The 22,815-nt window shown below is 43.0% G+C and overlaps 1 protein-coding gene across 1 annotated transcript; it reads right to left on the bottom strand.

Annotated features, from left to right (window-relative positions):
• Positions 1–6,177: 6,177 nt before the first annotated feature.
• SPC24 (SPC24 component of NDC80 kinetochore complex) lies at positions 6,178–21,761 on the bottom strand. Its single transcript, XM_075206823.1, has 6 exons — positions 21,577–21,761; positions 12,446–12,655; positions 12,208–12,352; positions 11,543–11,647; positions 8,120–8,196; positions 6,178–6,414 (listed from the first exon to the last, which is right to left on the bottom strand). The coding sequence occupies exons 2-6, from the start codon at positions 12,609–12,611 to the stop codon at positions 6,308–6,310; spliced, it is 600 nt and encodes a 199-aa protein (XP_075062924.1). The 5' UTR covers positions 12,612–12,655; positions 21,577–21,761; the 3' UTR covers positions 6,178–6,307.
• Between the last annotated feature and the right edge of the window lie 1,054 nt (positions 21,762–22,815).

Raw genomic sequence — 22,815 nt, forward strand, 5'->3', positions numbered from 1 at the left:
GACGACATCTACCTGAAAGAGACACAATGCTGTGCCCATAGATTCAGAATTAAAATAAAAAGGAATTTTGTACATTTATTTAGCCATTCATCATCATCAGTTATTTATATAGTGCCACTAATTTCACAGCACTGTACAGAGAACTCATTCACATCAGTCCCTGCCCCATTGGAGCTTAGTCTAAATTCCCTAATATACACACACACACACACACACACACACACACAAAGACAGACAAAGAGAGAGAGAGAGACAGAGATTAGGGTCAATTTAGATAGCAGCCAATTAATTAACCTACCAGTATAGTTTTGTAGTGTGGGAGGAAACCGAAGCACCCGGAGGAAACCCACGCAAACATGGGGAGAACATACAAACTCCTCACAGATAAGGCCATGGTCATGAATCAAACTCATGACCTCAGTGCTGTGAGGCAGAAGTGCTAACCACTTGGCCACTGTGCTGCCATTGATAAAAAAAAGGAGTCACACTGACAGTTAAAACCAAAACTAAAACCTCTCCCCCAAGGTAGGTGACCCTTTGATGGACCAGGAAATGGTAAATAGCCCTATTGATCCGATATTGTGGGTAAAAACCACCTTGTGCTGCCAGGGATTGTAAAATGCACCCTAATTTGGAGTTGTGATTGGGGGTGGACTAGCCCTATTATAAAATACAATGTACAAATAGAGCTGGGCAGTATGTGTGTGCATCATCATCAACATTTATGTTGAGGAATATTATAAGCTTTCCTGAAGAGGTGAGTTTTTAGAGAACGCTTGAAGACCAGAGGAAAGTCTTACTGGGCAAGGGAGGGAATTCATAAAGTGGGTGCAGTCCGAAAAAAGTCCTGGAAGTGAGAGCATGTAATGAGATTTGCATTCGTACCCCTTGCAGTGCAACATGCTTTCCTCGTCTACAAATCCCACACCAAAGCAAAATTTGCGCCTAACGCTAAATCAGCATGTTTTCTGCTTCAAAAGTGATGAACGCCTCTTCTGACAGTTCTCTATATTACCACTAGAGGGTGTGCATGTGCCGGCCACATCACAGACATTGCAAATAAACGTTTTTACAACTTTAAGCCAATTATTGCTGTGCTGCATTCTCCTTTTGATCTTAAAGCACTCAGAAAATCAGCTTGTAGCAGGGCAAAAATAATCGCACTGTCTGCTTCTCCTTGAGGGTTGTTTTCAAATCTGCCCCTATTTCTCAGTAGCCCTTGTTAAACTGTCTGCATTTTGGATCCACACTCTTGTTGAGCTTTTTTATTTTTAAATGTTTTTCCAATGCATTGTATCTACAAGTGTTTAAGGGAATCCATACCCGGTCACTTTAAAATGCATCAAACCCATTGCTGACATAACAATACTGCTAGATAAATGCAGCTACCGCACTTTAAATGGCTATTTTGGCCCATTAACAAATTAGGCATTAGTGCCCACCAGGGCCGGATTAAGGGAAGGGAGGCCCCCGGGCTAAGGGTACTGTAAGGGCCCCCCCATGAGCTTACCTTTTGTTCCACTCCCTGTAGTGCTAAAGTATTACAGTGACAGCAGGCAGGTAAGAGCATAACATTTGCTGTTAGCTGCCTGTCATTCTCCTTGAACAGGTGACTGCCGGGGGCAGGCCCCCAGCTGCCTGAGGCCCCTGGGCTGTAGCCCCTTTAGTCCTATTGTTAATCTGGCTCTGGTGCCCACACATACAACATGCAGTGCTGACACAAGAAGTAGGGCCATGCACTTATTTCTTATTGACTTATGAAGGCATATTTACTGTTTTATCATAGTTGCCTACTCTCCCGGATTGACCGGGAGACTCCCGAATTTCTGGGAGTCCTACCGGATCCCGGGCCGACCGCTAAATTAAACGGAGGGGGCAGGGCTTAATGATGTAATTCACGCATTATCATGGCCCCCGTCCTCTGTTGGTATAGGTCAAAAATGGCAATGACAGTTTAGAGAGTGGGGCCATTTACGCAATTATTCAAGCCCCTCTCCCCACACACACCTGCCCCCCCCCCGGATCTCCCGTAAAATGATTGGCCAAAGATGACAAGTATGTGTTTAATTATATTATGGGGCAATATGAATGTATAATTATATCAAGGGGCAATACTATTTGTTTGCTAATGGGGGAAATATTATATATTGCCCCCATAATATAATAATACGATAATATTGCCCCATAAGTTAAATACAAATTCATTTTACCCCTTTATAAAATATGATTGCTGCCATAATTCATAACTCATTGGTGCCTCCAGTTATGTCCTGAATGGTGATGACAACATGTTGAGCTATCTGGCCAATCAGAAGCAGGGATACAAAAAACTGCCCTAGCATGAAATTACAAAATGATGTCAGCTACACAAAGCGATTAAATTTAATAACACTATTATTAATTATTCACATTAGACTTACTTTGTCTCAGGTGAGGATGGGTGAATTTTTGTTTGTTTTTTTAAAAGTTGCTCAAAGCTATTGAGGTATATTATATTGTGTCATCTCTTTCAATAACAACTCTACCAGCACCACTATAAATACTCTTCCCATGACGGTAACAATAGATGGATTGCCCATTTAGAAAACTCTGGACATGTTTAGCTGTAAGTGATATTAGTCAATGTACCTATTGTAAAGCCATGACAACAGAGGACAATATTCCCAACTTTTTAAATAAATAAAAAGAAAATTGTAATATTTATAATCAATATAGCAAGGCAAAATGTTTTAGGGTGCAGAATTGCACTCTTACTTGGCTATGTTGAGTTTTTTTTCTCTCTTTACTTTAACACTGCAAACATCAGGGTTGGAGAACGTCATCACGGATCTTTGCACCAGGGTTCAAGCCCGAAAACAGGTGTATCTGGAGGTGTGGCCTACTGACTACTGAGTATAGGCCGAAATACCAGCATGCTCTTATTGTACCTTAGCTTGCCCCCTCCCCATTCCACCTCTCCAGGTGTTGGGGGTCACAAATGCAAATTATTTGAAACTCTGCATCCTACATTGTTTTACTGCGCCTGAGCAGTAAAAAAACAATTAATTTTACTACCCGAATGATGGACATACATCAAACTCTACATAAGCCACAGAATGTCTTTCAAATGAACATTCAGTCCTGAACAACACACCTGCCTGGGGCTTGAATGTGAAAGATATGCCAGATCTTACCTGTTATTGTACTTCCTTTATTAACACACCTTATGGAATACAATATAGGACAATCATGTCCAATAACCACACTGAACTTCCAGAACAGAGGAACTGATCATATATAAGTAAGGTCTTCTTTCACGCTGTGCAGTGGTATACAGTTCGTAAAACTGGACATCTAGTGGGCAGGACATCTTGTATGGCAACATTTTAGGCTGCTTCTTGAGCATGGATTTAAATCTGAACCCATTCTGCATACTAGCGCACGATTAAACCCTAAAATTGGGCTCAGCAGACATTTTGTTATATCCAGTGGTTCTTAAATCACTTCAGACCCAGGCTAGATTTTACTGGATCTCAGCCGTCCAGTGACAGCGTACACAGCCGCCTAAGGCCTGGCCCAGGTGTGACACACGGCAATCGGTGCCTAACAACTGCTTACCCCTTAGATCAGGGCCTGGCCAACCTGTGGCTCTCCAAGTGTTTGTGAAACTACAAGTCCCAGCATGCCCTGCCAGCTATAGACTGGCTTTCTACTGGCAAAGCATGCTGGGGTTTGTAGTTTTACAACACCCAGAGAGCCACCAGTTGGCCAGGCCTGCCTTAGATCAACGGACTTAAATACCAGCTGTAGAGGCTGTACTAGAGCGCACCAATGATTCCACAGATTGTTCTCAGGGAAGGAGATACTCTTATCTGCCATCCATGCTCCTGGTGTACCTACCATGAGACTGGAACGGACATAGCTGTAGGTGCAGGTAGCTGGACTCAATGTCTCCCATGCACTAATGTCATCGGGCGGAGCAGGGGCAAACGTAGGATTTGTAGAGGGAGGTTTCCACACCACGCCGCCAGTGGGCGTGACCAGCATGCATAGGGGTGTGGCTATAATTTTAGACAGTGTTTGGCTGCTCTCCAACTCTTCCTAGCCCCATAATATACACAGGCAATGCTGCGTGCACTACTATTAAGTGCACGCAGCTCTCCCTTTTCAAGCAGAGTCGTGTGAAGCGGGGGCAGGGTCCAGACACCTCAATTATACAGTGCCCCAGGCTTGGAGGGGGGTTTCCAGGCACTAGGAAATTCCCCTTGGTTTGCCTATAGGGAGGGGGGAGGGGAAGCTAAACTCTCCTGGCTTCAAAAAGACAAAGTACACCTTTAATTTTGAAGCAACACATCAGTACAAAGAACCCGACTACATATTAAAGAGGCGAGACACCCTAACTTCATGAGTGGCTTCTCCAGAGAGAAAATGTTGTGACTGTCTCACAAACAGTGACATGTCAGAGGATCCCTAATCTGCTGCTAGAGCTGAGGGGGTCACTCCTCCTCACAGCTCAGCCATTGGGGCTACATTGGTATGAGGACTCACAATGACCTACACTAATTACCTGGCAAATTTCAACATCTTACACCACTGCTTGAGCGGTCCTACACACCAGCCAATCCTAGTCATACACCTTTAGTTTACATCTACCTGGATTGTAAGTCAGGTAAGTGGAGCATGGGCTGGCTACAGAGACTTTGGCTCTGTGAGGAGTGGTGGTGGTGAGACTGCTTATTAGTTCTACTGCGAGCAGTCCTATGGCTCTCATATTCATTGAGGGATCTTTACCCTGTCTCCAAACAAACTCTGGATCACTGCATTCCACATGCGTCAATTAATTCTGCTTACTTGAGGTTCCCATACAGTTGTTCCTACATCAAGTGGCCATATCCCAATAACAGCAGGGAGAGAAGCAGGAGGCACATATATTTCCAATCAGGTCAGTCACCACCACAGGAGCTGCCTGCTCAAGCCGCTCGTCAAGGTGGGGCAGTATCTCCCTGAACAACATATTATTTGCCCGAGACAGACTTCCAACAGATCTGGAGATTGAATAAATATGTAACTCCTGAACAAGTCTACGACGCACATCAAAACGGGAAACACGTAACAGAGCAGTGTTCCAGTGACCCCGGGACCTACCTGGCTTGAGAAAAAAAGAAAAGAAAATCTTATCAATATAGGGCCACATGTTCGACAGTCACATGATCGACATTTATGTGGCTGAAACCATAATATAGACAGGGTTGGAAAGTCAACAATAATGACACTAACATTACAAGGTCAACAATTGAAATGTAGACCGTATTATTAGGCCAACAATATCCCTAACCCTAGAATACCGTCAACATTTGAATTGTCAACCTAATAATACTGTCTACATTTCAATTGTCAACCAAAATGAATGTCTAGCAATCAACCGCATAGACCAAAATATTGATGTGCTGGAACTTTCAGTAACTTAACAGTGAACCATACCCAGGACCAAGGGGTATATTTACTAATCTGCGGGTGTGAAAAAGTGGAGATGTTGCCTATAGCAACCATATTCTAGCTGTCATTTTGTATAATGTACTAAATAACTAGAATATGATTGGTTGCTATAGGCAACATCTCCACTTTTTCAAACCTGCAGTTTAGTAAATATACCCTAAAGTTTTTTGAAACATGGGAAAGTTCTATTAAAATCTTATCCAGAGCAAAGAAAACCTAGGTTCACGACATACCACCTGGTAAGATCTTCCAAACCTGGTGAATAAGCCCCTGGATCCTACTGTGAAGAATGATCCCTCAATGATTAGGGTGTGTGTGTGGGAGACTTCCTGGGTGGTCTTCCTAATCCTTGTCAGTAGTATGGTACGGTCATACTTCATGTCTGTGAACTCATTAAACACTTGTATCTAATAGATAGCCCTTCCTACCCAATATCTTTACCCTCTTCTACCTACCCTATCACCACCTAAACCCTCCCTCCTCTGCCACCCACTCAGCCAGCAAAACTTATTGTCCCCTTTGCTCCTATAGTCTCTACCTCTCCTTAAGAATGTAAGCTCTCACGGGCAGTGCCCTATATTATATCTTCCTGTCTGTCCAGTCTCCATCATCCTTGCTGTTCATGTCTTATGCGGATTTTTTTTTTTTCTGTATGAAAATTATGATGATGGTCGTTGTGTTAAGGAAAACACGCTATTCATCTTTTGTAAAAAAGTGGCATATTTTATTTGTTATATGACTGAACAACATCCTGTACATATTACATATAACACAATGCTTAAGCACCAATAAAAATAAAATAAAACAAAAACACACACAACTGGAGACTGTGTCACCACTCCGTGGACAAGAGGCTCCATAGGTAATCGCATATGAAAATTTGGGAGTGTTGGGTGCTGTCAATGCAGATGGGCTGAGCAATCTCTCCTCCGTAGTGGACTGAAATTTTAGTTCCCGTTAAGGAAATAGTATAGAATACAAAGTAAATGAAAGGTATGCATTATTGCTATTGTACTGTATTTTTGATTTACAGATAAATTTCCCTCACGTCTCCAATCTATGCTGTTTGGAACCCTGCTCCTTCCACTATCCAACTCTCACTCTGTGCTTCTGGAATTCCTCTGTTGCTTCCTCCCATCAGGACATGGTCCCTGTCATATGCAGCCATGTCCTCCGACAGGGTCAGCTCACTCCTCTATTGAAATACTCTGTACTGCTGTGAACATTTTGATGATCTGGGGCCTGATTCATTAAGAATATTAAATGAAGAGGATTCTTATTTCAGTCTCCTGGACAAAACCATGTTACAATGCAAGGGGTGCAAATTAGTATTCTGTTTTGCACATAAGTTAAATACTGACTGTTTTTTCATGTAGCACACAAATATCAACTTTAAATTTCAGTGTACAAATAAGCTATCAAGTATTTGTGTGCTACATGAAAAAACAGTCAGTGTTTGAGGAGAACTGTACTGGTTCTGTGGCTGCTCTATTTTGCTTCTGGTTAAAGTGTGGTTTGATTGCAAATAACACACAGCGTGACTATATGAACATGGTAACATTTTGTAAGCTGCTTTGAAAAGTGGAAACTTCATAGAGACTCCGGGGTATATTTACCAAGCTCTGAGTTTCCGGTGGGTTTGAAAAGTAGAGTTGTTGCCTATAGCAACCAATCAGATTCTAGCTATCATTTATTTAGTACATTCTACAAAATAACTAGAATCGGATTGGTTGCTATAGGCAACATCTCCACATTTTAAACCCGCTGTAAACTTGCAGCCTGATACATTTAACCCTTAACTTCAAATAGGAGCACAATTACAATCACCACATATCTCCTTACCCTCTCTAATCTCTTTCAGAGGTGCAGCGACACTACAAATCCAGGTATATCCCATTTCTTCACAGTTATGTCGCTTTCTGGAAATGCGGTTGTGTTTAATTCCTCATTTATGAATAATAACCTTACTCAGGGCTGATTTTCAGGGGGGGCAGTACCTTTGAGGACATAAATTCACCCCTAACATTATTAAGTATAATCAAAACGTTTGGTTAGCGCCTCACATCTGTTGGTAATAAGCATTAGTGTTCATTAATGCATTTGGATGACGACCGCAGATGGCCCCTTTATGCATGTGTGTTCATCTTCCAATGACAAAGGAAGCAATTCAGCCACACTGACCAAATGACTGGATCTCAGTCAATATAGCAATCTGTGTATGGCCAAATTGGACATGACTCCCGTCACACAGCACTCACCTTGAGAGGCGGGATTGGCCTCGCTTTATAACTGCAGACCCAGAATTATTTCCCAGATTTGAAAAGAAATCCACCAACTTGTTGTAGGAAGTGTCTCTAACATTTAGTGATTTGTCTTCACAAACCTGGTTCTATAATTCCCTGCGGAATAGTGTGAACACGGATAATGTCATAGGTGTGACTTGGACCTGTTGAACAAGTGAGAATACATCCATCTTCCCTCTGCCAGAGACTAACAGCACCTCGATGGTTACATCCATTCACCACACCCAAGTGTAGGGGAATGGGAGCCACAATGTCAATGCGTATGTAACCTATATATTGACGGACAGACAGAAAGACAACTCAGACAGACAATAGATGACCTGAGCCCAAGGAAAGGATACTGCCTTTGATGAGGGTTGAGTCACAATTGTAGTCCCAGTCTATCTTTGTTACAGAGTGGAAAAGTTTTGCCATATACCTGCAGAGAAAAACAGTTATTGTAGAACTACTCTCTTACGTGTATTTATTTAATGTATTATTAGTAGGAGTGATATCAATAACGTAAGTCACAAATTCGGTTTCTGTTTTGTTTGGGGTTTGTTTTTTTTGCTGTAAGTATTAAGACATTTTCTTCTTACAGCCTACCAGAGTCTACTGAACAGATTTAAATGCTCTCCGTACACAGCAATAATAACAGCGCTACCTAGAGGCTGCAAGAATGAACTGCTCCACATCAAGTTGCCTTTTGCATATTTTCTGCTTAACTGAAGGGAAGCTCATCTGTATTCCTATGGAAATAATACAGGACATATAGATGTATTTAATTAACAAACATCTTTTTTTTTTTTCTTAATCATTTACATCCTTAATAATCCAGTACCCCTCAGGTCAAGTATACCATATGGAAGATGGAAGAGTATGTCTGCACGCCAACTGTATCTCCCATCATTGAGATCAGCTACAGATCGCCAGAGAACATGGGACTCTGGCAGAGCATGCTGGCACTTATAGTGCCACTATTTGGAGAACCAATGGTTTACTTACTCTGATGCATACAGTGGGATACAGATCATTAGGCACGCAGTGTACTGTACACAATGAATGGACATAGAGTTGTTCCACAACAGCTGGAGAGTACACAGCAGACGGAACACATCAGTCGCCCTCCAATTGTTGTGGAACTCTAAGACCCAGCATTGCATGCCAACAGCTGGAAAGTATACAAAGGATAAGTGAGAGGGACGCTCAGTACGTAGGTGCAGACAGTAATGCACTATGGTACAATAAAATGCTAAACACGCTTTTTATCATATTATCAAACAAGTTAACCCGTGCATGATACTCATGCATTCTAGTCAAATAAAGCTACTTAAGGTGTTAAAAAGGTTCTTGTCATGCATTTTGGCCCTAGCCCAGGCCTCCTCAGGGGAAGAGCGTTACTTCCCGACGCAAGCGCCCTTTTTTAACGTGGTTTTGTCCACATGTCACCACCTCATCATTCTTCTCCATCACCTCATCCTTCATTTTCATCGCCACATCTATCCAGATGTCTATCCAGACACAGGGATCTCTCTCAGCGGTCCTGAGTATCACACTCCTCTCGCTCTGTCACCCCCGGCAACCACCAACCACTCCCCACTGTCACCCCCGGCAACCACCAACCACTCCCAACTGTCACTTCTCCTTCAAGAAATATATATTTATTTATTTTTAAATCTTTAAACACTTTTAACAATTAACAAATTAAATAAACAAATTAAAAACATCTTAGTATACCAAATTTCAGCCCTTTCTGAGTTTTTTTTTTCCACACACACACTAAGAATTTAGTAGGTCAGTGTATAACTCCGCCCAGCAGGTGGCGCTGCAGCTTGGGGTTTTTTTTCCACACACATACACACACATACACACACACACACACACACACAGACAGACTAACACACGCCACTAGGCATTTATATTATAGATACAACCAAACTGTGTGCCAGATATGCTGGTAAGAACAAAAGGAGAAAGTCAAATATTGTTCTCCAAGGAAGAGGCAGTTGCTGATGAAACTACATATAAGAAATATAGACTGACCCAATCATGAGAATATAAAGGCATATATAAGAAAGTAAAAAAATTAATAAAAAATGAACACACACTAAAACATGCTAAAGAAAAAGAAATTATTGCACAGTCATTAAAAAGTGTAAAAACAGGCTGGTGGTTATGTTGAAGGCCTATATAGAACTTTTTACTCTGTATTTAGTATTGGCAATACTTAGTCTGTTTTGTTTAATGTATTCAATAGTGATATTATGTGTGGCCTACAAGGGGAAGGTGTGCCTTTTGGAAGACGATACAAAGATTTCTATCAGGATTTGATTTCCAGCAAAGGGTAAAACGAACGTGTTATGATTTAGCGAAAGTATTGGAGTGGACTAAAATGTGGAATCTCAAACAGAATTCCTCAAAGTGTAAAATAACGAGAGCCACAAACATCTGAGAGCAGAATACAGAATGAATGGCGAGGTAGTGTCAGCATCAGAGGAACCTTGGAGATAAGAACGTAGTAGTGGCAAGCAGTGGTAAAGCCAGTAGAATACAGAATGAATGGCGAGGTAGTGTCAGCAGCAGCGGAACCTTGGAGATAAGAACGTAGTAGAGGCAAGCAGTGGTAAAGCCAGTAGAATACAGAATGAATGGCGAGGTAGTGTCAGCATCAGAGGAACCTTGGAGATAAGAACGTAGTAGAGGCAAGCAGTGGTAAAGCCAGTAGAATACAGAATGAATGGCGAGGTAGTGTCAGCAGCAGAGGAACCTTGGAGATAAGAACGTAGTAGAGGCAAGCAGTGGTAAAGCCAGTTGAATACTTGGTTGCATAGATAATTGAAGGATAACACAAGGAAGGTTTTCTGAGATTCTTTTTTGCTACGGGCCAAGGCTTTATTTTGTATTTCACCTCTTTAATCTACCTGAAATTTCTGTTCCCCATTTTAAATTCAACAAATTTTTGTGCAAGATCTTGGCAATTAATGACATTTAGTAGCCTTTAATAACCCCTCCTTGTGGGTATCATGGCTTACGTTTGACTAATAACCAAGTTACTCATCAAAACCCTTATTATTGCAGCTCTCATCTTAGAGGGGTTATTCACTTATGGATCTCCTTATGTACCCCCGTCCTCCCCATCCTCTGGGGGACCACACATGTGAAGGCAATGGTGAAAGAGGAGTCACAGGGACAAGGGAAGAGTAATATTAGTCCAAAAGTAGACAATAACTCTCAACAATTTTCCACTGACAAATCAATACCGCGGGTATACTCACAGTACAAAATAAAATCTCCCAGTTACATCAGCAATGTGTCCTCCCTTTTCTTCCTACTGACGTGTGTAAAGTCATTATATTCAATCTCCGCAGAGAACAGGGCTCTGTTTGTTCCCACTACACAGTAGACACGGCCAATGTGATGGGCTAAAATGACATTCCTGTGAATACAGCCTTATCAACGCATTAGTGAATGGCTCTGGTCTATACTGTACACTAAGCGTTACTTCCGGGCCTGTATTATACAATAACTAGGAGAGCAAGGTCTGTATTGTATACTAGCTACCAAACTGGTGTTTGGCTTGTATACTTGCCACCACAATGAGCTCTGCTAAATAAACCATAGAGAAAAATCACATTTTAAAATTAGCTTTATGACAAGAACTTTTTTTTCCTTTAATACTTTAATGACCATAGTGCATGGATGCCCTCTCATGAATATTGGCTTAGCTCAGAAAGCAGCTGACTCCACCGTGTGTAGAAGATAGATGCCAGAATAATCATACTCACAGTGCTGAGGGAATGACTACAGTGGTGTCCTCCCGAACTTCTTTCTCCAACTCAGCAATTTCCTCCTCCATGTTCTTCACCTCTTCTAGTTCCTTTTTTAGGAACGTGCTGATGTTCAGGAAAAAAAACTACATAACTACAAAAAAGCTTATATGGAAAGCAGAAAGAAACAATGACAAATCAAAAGTAGGACTTAAGATTTTAAAGGGATTATTCCATCTGTAACTACCACATGACATGCAGGTATGATCTTTTGACAGTCATGTTGAACACCAGATTAGTCTGTTTTTAGTCCGCTTAATATGAGTCGCCCAGATCTGGTTGTTCAACCGTTGGACCAAATGATTGGATTAAAGGAGGCCCCATGCAGTCAGCTGATGATGGCACACACACACATACACACAAGGCCACCAGATTTTTCAGCAAGGCAACTTAAAATCCAATGAGTACCAATAAGATTATGAATGGGCACGATTATTTTGTGGGCACGCGGAACATTAAACTATGCATATATGTGGCCAGATTCATTGAGACAATACAATACTGGCGTGCTGCTCTCTAGTTGACTTATTTTGAAATTCCGCCAACTGTAGTATTCGCTGAACCTTATTTAATTGAAAATAACAAACATTGCTCTGTGTATAATGGTAGTTGATAAAGGATATTTAATGCTAGTTTCTAAGGACTCATTCTTCTGGCATACATCCTGCAGCTCCAGCTCAATCTGCCTTAGTTTAGATGATGATTTCTGCATGGTTTCTTCTGTTTCGAGAAGTTTTTCTGCTACTTCTTCTTCCACAGACAGGATATCTAAAGATGAAAAAGAAATGCTAGGATTGATATTCACATAAAAAATAATGCTGTTTCAAGGAAAAGCACAACTGGGGGTCATAGAATAAGCACCTCTGACGAGATCTGCAGCCTGGTTTTCAGTCTCTGTAAGAGAGTCGATCACGGTCTCTTGCCAGTCCAGGCTCTTCTTCAGTGCGGCAGCGGCATTGTCCGACATTATGACCTTGACGATCTCCCGGCTCACCTCCACATACTCTTGCATCTGCTCCCGAAACATTTTATCTTGTAGGCGACTAAGATGATGGAATGGAATAAAATGGCCTAGAAAAAAACGAAACCAAAATGAACTTTAGTAACAACTTTAAACAGAACGATTACATGACAAAACAAATTTGTAGTAATGTACTTCAGAAACATAGCAATAAAATAGCAATAAAATAAAATAGCGATAAACAAAATGCAAAGTACATATTTTTGTGCAACAAAATCATTTTTCCATACTAAAGTCACTATAATGAACTCAACAACTGGAAAAGCTCTTAATTCCAGAAAGAGAAATTCTGCTTGAAATTGGCATTTGATAATTCAGGCACACACTGTTGCTGCCATTTGACAGAACGGTTGTGAATGCCTGAATTTCACTAGAAAACAAACCTTCAAGTGCAGTGATTGTTTCCATTGTTACAAATACTATTAAGGAAGGTCAGTTATTTACTGCCAATCTGTCAAATAGCAGAAAGTGTGTGCCCAAGTTATCAACAGCCAATTTCAGGCTTGAAGTCCTATTTCAAGTATATGGAGTTATTATAAAGTAAGATGCAGTACCCAGCATAATGATTTTAATTAGACAACATTATTCTTGAGTATAGCTAACCTTAAACAGTTTGCTTACAAGGCATGACTACAAACAGGGAATCCATTTACGTAAGGAAGGTAGAATATTAAACTAAAACAAAAAATGTTAAATCTCATATTAAATTTAAAATCTATTTATAAAATTATGCTAACAAATAAGTCACATATTGACTTCAATGAGTTCTAAAATTTCATAAATGGAAAGCTACCATTGTATTCTCTATCAAGCTAGTGGTAATGTCTAGCATACCTACCAAATTGCAATTGGCAGCAGGACAGGTGCATGGCCACCCGGTGAAGAGGTGCTGCCCATAATGATATCTCATACCCCCTACCATTCCCAACCATGGGACAAACTTGTCCGTGGACGGAACAGAGCCCTAAATTCGGGACTGTCCCGCTGAAATTGTGATGGTTGCGAGGTACGGCATAGTGAAATATTAGTCGAGAAAATTCTATGATAATCTTCTGCGTAAATTGTTATTACAAGATGCAGACAGTACAAAATAGTTATAAAGACATTAGTAGTCATGTATGTTAACTTTAAAAAAGCAATAAGAACACTGTTGATAACTGGGGGTGTAGTCATTATGATGGATGTTCTATAAAACATGTAAAATAAGTGGCAAGGACACAGACTCCGCACCAGAAAATGAAAGCAAAAAAAGACTGTCACCCAACCTGATGAAGGCGCATTCAATGACCACAAAGATTGCCAGTACATATTGTCACCTTTCAAAGCCCTTGATGGACAAGGAACACAGATTTTTCTATTTCTGTTTAGGCATTTGGAAAAGCAGCATATTAACAACATGTTAGTTATAGGGAACAATGATACTTAACCTAACAGAAATGTACTATTGAGCCACATGTCCTCCCTACTTAGCTCAGCTGTACCCTTTTCCCATCTGATTGTGAGCTCTTTCTTGTGAGCAGGGCCGTCCCTACCCTTTTATTTTTATATCTTCTTTTATTTTGTGTACCTTTTATGTCCATGTCTTACGTATGTCCTGCTTTCCCCACTGTCCAGCTCCGTGGTGCACCGTGGCGCCTTACAAATCAACAAGTGTAATAATGCTACGGTCACCAAGCACGTATTTACAAGTATGTACTTGTGCAGCGCCACATCTGGGGCTAGATTTACTCAACTGCGGGTTTGAAAAAGTGGAGATGTTGCCTATAGCAACCAATCAGATTCTAGTTGTCATTTATTTAGTACATTCTACAAAATGACAGCTAGAATCCGATTGGTTGTTATAGGCAACATCTCCACTTTCTCAAACCCGCAGTTTAGTAAATATACCCCCTGATCTTTAAAATCTTAAAGAGAGCCTGTCATCAGGTCACCCTGCTTTATTGTCAGATTTGTTAGCTATAGCTTGTAACACATATTTAAAATGCCTGTTGATGTGTTATTACAGATAGGTGCCTCTTTATTTGATTAAACGTAGGCTGGAAGGCTGTGTCAGCCAGTATCTATGTATGTAGCCAGTGTGGATTTGTTCTAAATATGGATTTCAGTGTTTCCCCCAGAAAATTTTACCAGCCTAGTGGCATCAACAAGAAGCTGGGTGGGGGCCTTTGCAATAATTAAATGTTGAAAACCTGTTACATGTTCTAAGTTGCAGCTAATCTGCATGCAGTCCAAGGACTGCATGCATGTAAATGGCCTCTACTCAAGTCTGCATGCGTAACATGTATATTACTTTTTTCCTGCACTGAAAAAAAAACAAGGACATGAACTGTTTAAAGAGGATTTAATATGTTTTAGCCTAAACACATGATCACACGTGATATATATTACAGAGTCCTCTGGATATAATCAGATCTGGTATACAATCTGATTTGAGTTGCTTTGCATTTCTGTATTACTCAAGTCTAGAAGCAAGCAGGCGCAAACAGCAATATGCACTGTGATGGGGACATATAAACACAGATGGAGAGGTCAGGAAGCATGCATTAAATACCTGTACATATATGATAGATGTAAACATACCAAGGGGAGGGAGCTGGGGGATAGGGGTGGCGTCAGGTCCCCATTGATGGGGACCAATCGGAGCTGTCGATCTCCCTTCACCTGTGTCACCTGGCCATGGCCTTGGTCACGCAGCAGCCGAAAGTCGCACTGACAGTTCCATATGGAACGCAAGCGCAGCGTGACTTTCCGCCGCGACACAGTGCCAGGCAGCAGGGGATATTTGCTGGGTGGAGCGGCCGACAAATAAAGTGTTGGGTGAACACTGAATTTGTTACAAGTGTATAGACAAATTTATATAGCATGGTAAGAGTTATGTTCTACATCAGACAAGAGTGTACAAGAATTTACTAATATCTTCCTCCTCTGTTTCATCTACAGATAAATATTTCACACTACCCCTGCACCAGCTATCTTTAAGGGATTAGATGCGCAATTTTGTCATTTAGATATATGATATACTTACTATCTATTTTTTAAAGAACTTTATTACTATCTTTGTAGTGATTAGTGGGGTTAATTCAAAGACAGTGATCACATGTCTCAGTGACCCTGCTTAACCAGACAGAGGCTGTATCAGCCAGTGCTTATGTATTTAGCCAGTGTGTATTTGCTACAAGTATATCAGATAGCATAGTAAGAGTAACACAAGAGGGGGACATTCTACCTGGAAACACTGCTACATGAGGACAACATTCAACAATCATCTGTGACCTCTGATATCCTCCACCTCATGCACAGGCCTTGTGCACTGCCCGGACACTACCTGCTAAACTGTTCGTCAACCTTGATTCTTGCAGCTGCAGTTATATTATGACTTGGTTTCATTTATGCAGTTGCTTGTATTCCCACCTTCAAACCACACTTGCTTCTCCGCTTACTCTGAATCTTTAACTGGCACCCCAGCTCCCCCATGCCCAGTTATCATACAGAGTCACATCAGTGCACCTTCTACTATGCCTTATGTTGTTTGCCTAATGTTAGGCCCTCTCCACTCCTGCCAATGTCACTGTCAAATATAACTATGTTTACTCACCCATCGCTCATCCGTCAGCGTGCGCCTCCTGATTTCAGGAGGCGCACGCTGTACAATGTTTTTTTTTTTTTTTTTACAAACCCTTTTACATTCTACAGCGTGTGCCTCCTTAAATCAACACCTTAATAGCAGCTATCAGTGTCACCCTGCAAACTGATGTCATTTTGGCAGGACGGGATGTTCATTTGTCGCCAACTTTTGAAGTCTGATTTTCAAGCAGTCGCCATTACAAGTCTGTCGGTAAGGCCAGTTTTGCTGTTATCAAGCGGTGCTATTTGGTGCCGGGGTTGTGGTAGTCGGTGTCACCGCTCTAACCAACATCTACTCTCTTTCAGCATCTCCCTACACCTCCCACCTTTCCCAGCTCCTAAAGTTACTTTCACCAGGCGCAACCTTGACATCATTGATCCTACCACATTCTCCTCCTCCATGGTCTCGCTCCTCTCCCCCTTCATCACTCTTTCTTGCCCCAATGTGGCCTTCACCTTCTATAATCATACCCTTGCCACTGCTCGATTCTGCCACCCCAGAAATCACCATCAAGCTGTGCCCCTCCCTGCCTCAACTGTGGTACTCCAAACTTACCTGCTAGCTTCAAAATTGCTAGAGTAGTGCAGAACGGCGCTGGAGATAGTCACACACTCCTGCTGACTTTTCATTTCAAATTCATACTCGCCTCTCACAGTTCTGCCCTATCACTCTCAAAACAATCCTTCTTTAAGGCTCTCATTTCCTCCCAATCCTCCAACCCCCATCGCCTTTTTGCCACATTCAACTCCCTCCTCTTCCCTCCCCCTCATCGCTCTCTGCTGTCGTCTTTGCTACCCATTTCAGCTCGAAAATATGTCATGACATCTCCTCCCATCAGTCCCTTCTTCCCCTCTCTCTCTCCCTACTTTGTCCCTCCTCCCCCCTTCCTAACCCACCCTTCTTTTCCTTCACTTTGGTATCTGCAGAAGAAGTCTGCACCCTTCTCTCCTCCTCACCCCCCTCCAACTGCCCACATGACCCCATCCCCTCTCTCTTGAGGCCTGCTCCCACCTCCTCTCCTCCAGAACTATACCATCCTCCTTGATCCACTCCAATCCAGTTTTCGCTACCTCCACTCAAACTGCTTCCACTAAGGTCACTAATGAACTCCTCTTCGCTAAATCTAAAGGTCACTACTCCCTTCTTATCCTTCTCGACCCTCTGCTGCCTTCGCTACCATTGACCACTTCCTCCTTTCACAAACTATTAAATCTATAGGCCTCTGTAATACTGTCCTGGTTTTCCTCTTACCTTACCAACAGCTCCTTTTCAGTCTCTACACATGACTCCACATCCCCCCTTCCCATACCTGTCGAAAGTTCCCCAAGAACCGTTCTTGGACCCCCTGCTCTTCTCTCTTTACACCTCCTCTCTTGGTGATCTCATCCACTCTTTTGAACTCCAGTACCACCTCTATGCTGATGAATCTATCTTACATCTCCCTGACCTCTCCACTTCCCTTATGTCTCATGTCTCCTGGCCATGTCATCTTGGATGTTCAGACTCTTTTTTAAACTCAATATTTCCAAGACTGATCTAATAGTCTTCCCCCCCCCTGCCAGGGCTCTCCCACCTCCACGCTCTTTATTTCTGTTAATACTACACTCCTTTCTGTTCTTCAAGTCCGATGCCTTGGTGTCACACATTCTGTCACTCTCAAAATCCTGCTACATCCACCTTCAACATATATCCAAAATATGGCCCTCTCTCACCACGGAAGCCAACAAAACGCTTATTCACTCGCCTGAAATCGCTCACCTTGATTACTGTAATATCTTTCTCTTTGACCTACCTGACTCTAACCTTGCCCCTCTTAAGTCTATCCTCAATTCTGCTGCACACCTTATTTTTCTCTCCCGCCACTCTGTCTCTGCTGTCCCTCTCTGCAAGTCACTACCTACTTTGTCCCCCCCTCCCCCATGGGGCCTACAGAATTACATTTTAATTCCTCACCTTCAAAGCTCTCAATCAGTCCCTCCCCCACATCTCTAAGCTCATCGCTATCTACAGTTCTTGCTGCCCACTCCGCCCTGCCAATTATCACCGCCTCACTACTTCATTGATTATCCCTTCTCACTCCTGCCTCCAGGGCTTTGTCTGGGCCACTCTCCAGCTGTAGAACAATTCCCCATCAGGTTAACCTCTAATCTCCAAGGCTTCAAGCATACCCTTAAGACTAATTTCTTTATTTAAGACTATCAGCCTTCCTCCTAATGCCTTTGTATCGACAATCACCCCCATTCCCCCAGTCGGTACCACCCTATTTGTGTGTCTCCCTTTCCTTTAGGATGTAAGCTCTCATGAATAGGGTGAGAAATGTAACTCTTTCTTTATCAGAAAACTCCACTCCAGCCACACGCCCCTGACTGAGATACGGGATAAGCCCGGCATTCCCAGAAAGGGAAAAGAGGGCGTCATGGGAGTCGTCATGAACTACTACAGCAATCTCTACCCCCTTTAAGACCATCAACACAGAAGCGGCTAAAACATTCCTGTCAGGTATCACTAACACTATTGATCCTGCAGGTATAGAAGCAATGGACACCCCCCTGGCGTTGGGGTAGCTGCACTCTGCTGCTAGATCCATTAGGCCCGGTAGAACCCCGGACAGTGATGGTCTCCTAGCGGAGTTTTACGTAGCGCTATGGGACCTCATTGACCCGGACCTGCTAGAGGAGGAGATGGTGGTGGAGGGCAGAATGCAAACCGATCACAATCCTGTATAGGTGCAAGGGGGAGAGATGCGACCTTAAGAATTGGCGGCCCTTTTCTCTCCTGAGCGTGGGCTACAAAATCCTCGCCAAGGTACTAGTCAACAGGCTAAAGGTTGTCATTGGGCAGATTGTTCATCTGAATCAGACTTGTGGCATTTCAGGTCGCAGGATTGCAGACAGTCTTGCGCTGCTGAGGGACACGTCAATTACATCAAAGATCGCCATGCACATGTGGCCCTGGTCAGTCTTGATCAGGAGAAGGTCTTTAAACGTGTTTTTCATGATTTAATGAGTAGGGTTTTGTGCAGGTTTGGATTGGCGATATGTTTTGTTCTTATGTTAACCTGATGTACCTTGACATTTACAGCTTGGTGATGGTGAACAGCTGGAAGACTGACCCCTTTTCCGTAATGTCTGGGGTCAGAGGCTGTCCTCTTTCACCTCTTCTTTGATTTTGTTGTATAGAGCTCTTCGCAATGTGCCCAAACTTGGCCACCTCTTGATGCTGTCTGCAAAACCATCATGAGGACAGTCTTCCACTTGATCTGGGGCTCCAAGATGTACAGAGTGAAGCGGTCGGTTATGTACAAGGAGCCCCTCAAAGGTGGGAAAGGGATCCCGGATATCCCCACCATGCTGCGAGCCTTCTTTGTTTGTAACTGCATCCGCAGAACTCTTATTGAAAAGAACATTTGTTCTGCTGGGATGTCCATGTCTCGCTTTTTCCTCCTGCCTCTTTGGAGGACCCTTGGTTGGGACAAGTGGGACAGGTCCTTCCCTTACAACTGGACTACACCTTGGTTTTACCTGGATGTTAGACAATTTGTGAGGGAGCACCATCTGGAGAGAATTAAACCAGACTTGTGGAAGTCAAAAACTGTCCACAAGCTCATAAGAGCGAAATACATTATGGAGTCTGTTCTAGGGCTCCCTGTTGCTACAGCCAAGCATGTGTGGGAGAATGTGACCTCTAAGAGGCTGACTAATAGACACAAAGACATTGCATGGATGACTATCCAGGGGGGTCTGCCTCTCAGGACATTCATGCACTCCCGGAACCTGTGCAGATATGTTCACTGCCCCTTCTGCATCATCAGAAGGGAAACAGCACAGCATATCTTTTGGGACTGCCCCACTGCACAGGCACTGTTGGATGCCTTGGAACATGAACTTAAGGACAGTGTGCCCAGAACTTGCCTTTCATATCATTCTGTATTTTATGGATTATTTCCTGGGATCCACACCATGGGGCAATCCAGGAGTCTTATGAACTGTTTTAAGGATGCTATGTGGCTTGCCAGGAATCGCCTTATTTTGAAGCGGGAGAAGATGACCAGGACTGTCGCAGGCTGATCCACATCCTGCTAAGAGACTATAACACCATAGACAGTCCTGAGGAGAAAGACGATTAACTTTTTGTCTCCGTCTTCTCTCCCACCCTATGTGTGTTTTTCATCATTACAACCTTTGGCGTGTGCTTCCCTTCCCCCTCTAACCCATTCCCTATCACTGTTTTAAGTGTTATTGAATGTCATGCCTTATTTATGCACCCTTCCCATATTTGTGTCTGTCCTGAATAAAGCTTCGGGCTTATGACTTCCCTACCGCTCTCATCTACCGTCCCCTCACATCCATTGTTTACTTGAAACGTTATATCGTTTAAGTTTGCATGGTTAGTGTAGTACTTGCTGTATAGTTTAGGATGTCATATCATGTACTTTATGCCTTGTATTATACTAAATGTATTAATGATTATGTTTTACGGTGTACTGCGTACACTTGAATGCAATGTATTGTGTGCTCTTTGTTTTTTTGTACCTTTATACAAATAAAGTTACTTTTTCAATCAAAAAATGTGTTTTGGATCACTGCTTTCTGTAGCATATGTCATATGGCGCTGCGGACCTTTTGGGGCTCCTTTTAAATAATAATAATAATTATATATATATATATATATATATATATATATATATAGAGAGAGAGAGAGAGTTTATTTTTTTTACTTCTTACTGAGATGAAGGATATTTGCAGCATCTCAGGTTGCACCACCCCCCTGTCATAGCACATAAACAGCCTATTACAATCACATTTATTGCTAACCACTTGGTGCACAAGTAAAGTGGGGGTTATAACCAACACAGTGGAGGCAGTGTATGGCTACACCAACACACAGCCTAAATTCACAAAGTGCTACAGACATCACTGTGGCAAAGAGCATTGCCATAATGATACCATTAAGTGCTTACTGAAATGTTAAGCTCATTATTGGTCCTTTGTATAGACAACGTCAAACTGTGTTAGTACTTCCCAATCTATATAACTGATCAATGTGCATTTTGTTTTCTATTACAAATCCCTAAACAAAACAAATATAACACAACAGCAGCCATCCCGCCCATCCACCGACAGCTTAGATCCGCCCCTTTATCAGTGACAGACACTCTCTCTACAATGCGTCAGCCAATCACCACTTTACTCCTCGCATCCTGGTACCCATGGTAACCGCATTCTACTTACTATCCAATCACACCGCAGCTATAGCTCCAGTTTGGGATTTGAATTATCCCGCCGAATGCTCGCGCTAGTAAGACCGTTATAAACGCTACGCTAAGCGGCGCTACCTCTCCGTTACCTTATTCTCCTTTACCGAATCGGGGGGGGTGGCTGGTAAATACACGGACAGTGAACGGTATGTAGTCAGCTGAAGTCAGCGTGTCTCTCCAACCTGGAAGCCCGCCTTCGCCTGAGAGGAGGAGGGAGCAGGCACCGCCTCCCCCTCTGTACCAGGGCTGGACTACGCGTCCGGAACCAATAACGTCGGAGTGTGAGGGTAGACTGACGACGGCCCGACGTAACTAGCTTCGCGAATAACGGTTTTGGCTCGAATAACTGTCAGTTCCTGACATAATATACTGGCTGATATCACAGAAATATAAAACCCAACATTTATGCCTATACAAGCCGCAAATGATAAATACGACAGGTTGAATGACATGCTGGCAGCAGCTGAATACGTCTATATAAAAGAGCAACACATATTCGTCGAAAATATTAATAATTGGGGCCAATATTTATTTTTTTAATTTTATTTTGTTTTAAACGTCCAAAAATCAGTGATAGGCAATTTTATACACATCAGCATGGATGGACGTCTATCCCCCAAAAAGAGCAGCACATTACCCTTTCAGTAATAAGTTAAAACAAAACATTTTAATCAAAGAGAGAGTCCCCTATCTGTGATAACATATGAGCAGGCATTTTCAACAAGTGCTACAAGATACAACAAACACATCTGACACAGTAGGGGCCACAGGTGCTGGTTTTTGCACATACGTGCCATTCCGGGAGACTCCCACATTTCGGGTGAGTCTCATGGAGAATACGGCAATCTCCCACGTCTAGTGAAGTGGGCACAATTAGGGCCGAAATGCTGTGATTCTCCGGACAGCGTGACAGAGGGCAGAGGAGGGGGACCAGCGTGACAGAGGAGGGGGACAGTGTGAGAGGGGGCACAGAAGGGGGGCAGAGGAGGGGGACAGAGGGCAGAGGAGGGGGACAGCGTGACAGAGGAGGGGGACAGTGTGAGAGGGGGCACAGAAGGGGGGCAGAGGAGGGGGACAGAGGGCAGAGGAGGGGGACAGCGTGATGGAGGGGAACAGTGTGAGAGGGGGCACAGGAGGGGGACAGAGGGCAGAGGAGGGGGACAGCGTGACAGAGGAGGGGGACAGCGTGACGGAGGGGAACAGTGTGAGAGGGGGCACAGAAGGGGGACAGAGGGCAGAGGAGGGGGACAGCGTGACAGAGGGCAGAGGAGGGGGACAGCGTGACAGAGGAGGGGGACAGCGTGACGGAGGGGAACAGTGTGAGAGGG

Source organism: Mixophyes fleayi, chromosome 4 (assembly GCF_038048845.1).
Source record: "Mixophyes fleayi isolate aMixFle1 chromosome 4, aMixFle1.hap1, whole genome shotgun sequence".
NCBI classification, from domain to species: domain Eukaryota; kingdom Metazoa; phylum Chordata; class Amphibia; order Anura; family Limnodynastidae; genus Mixophyes; species Mixophyes fleayi.

Excerpts from the sequence above, each read along its gene's own strand:
- SPC24 (XM_075206823.1), bottom strand. The coding sequence starts at position 12,611 with ATGTTTCGGGAGCAGATGCAAGAGTATGTGGAGGTGAGCCGGGAGATC. Across the intron at positions 12,353-12,445 it reads GGCTGCAGATCTCGTCAGAG|ATATCCTGTCTGTGGAAGAA; the intron begins GTGCTTATTCTA and ends TTTCATCTTTAG. Across the intron at positions 11,648-12,207 it reads TCCTTAGAAACTAGCATTAA|GTTCCTAAAAAAGGAACTAG; the intron begins ATATCCTTTATC and ends GAACATCAGCAC.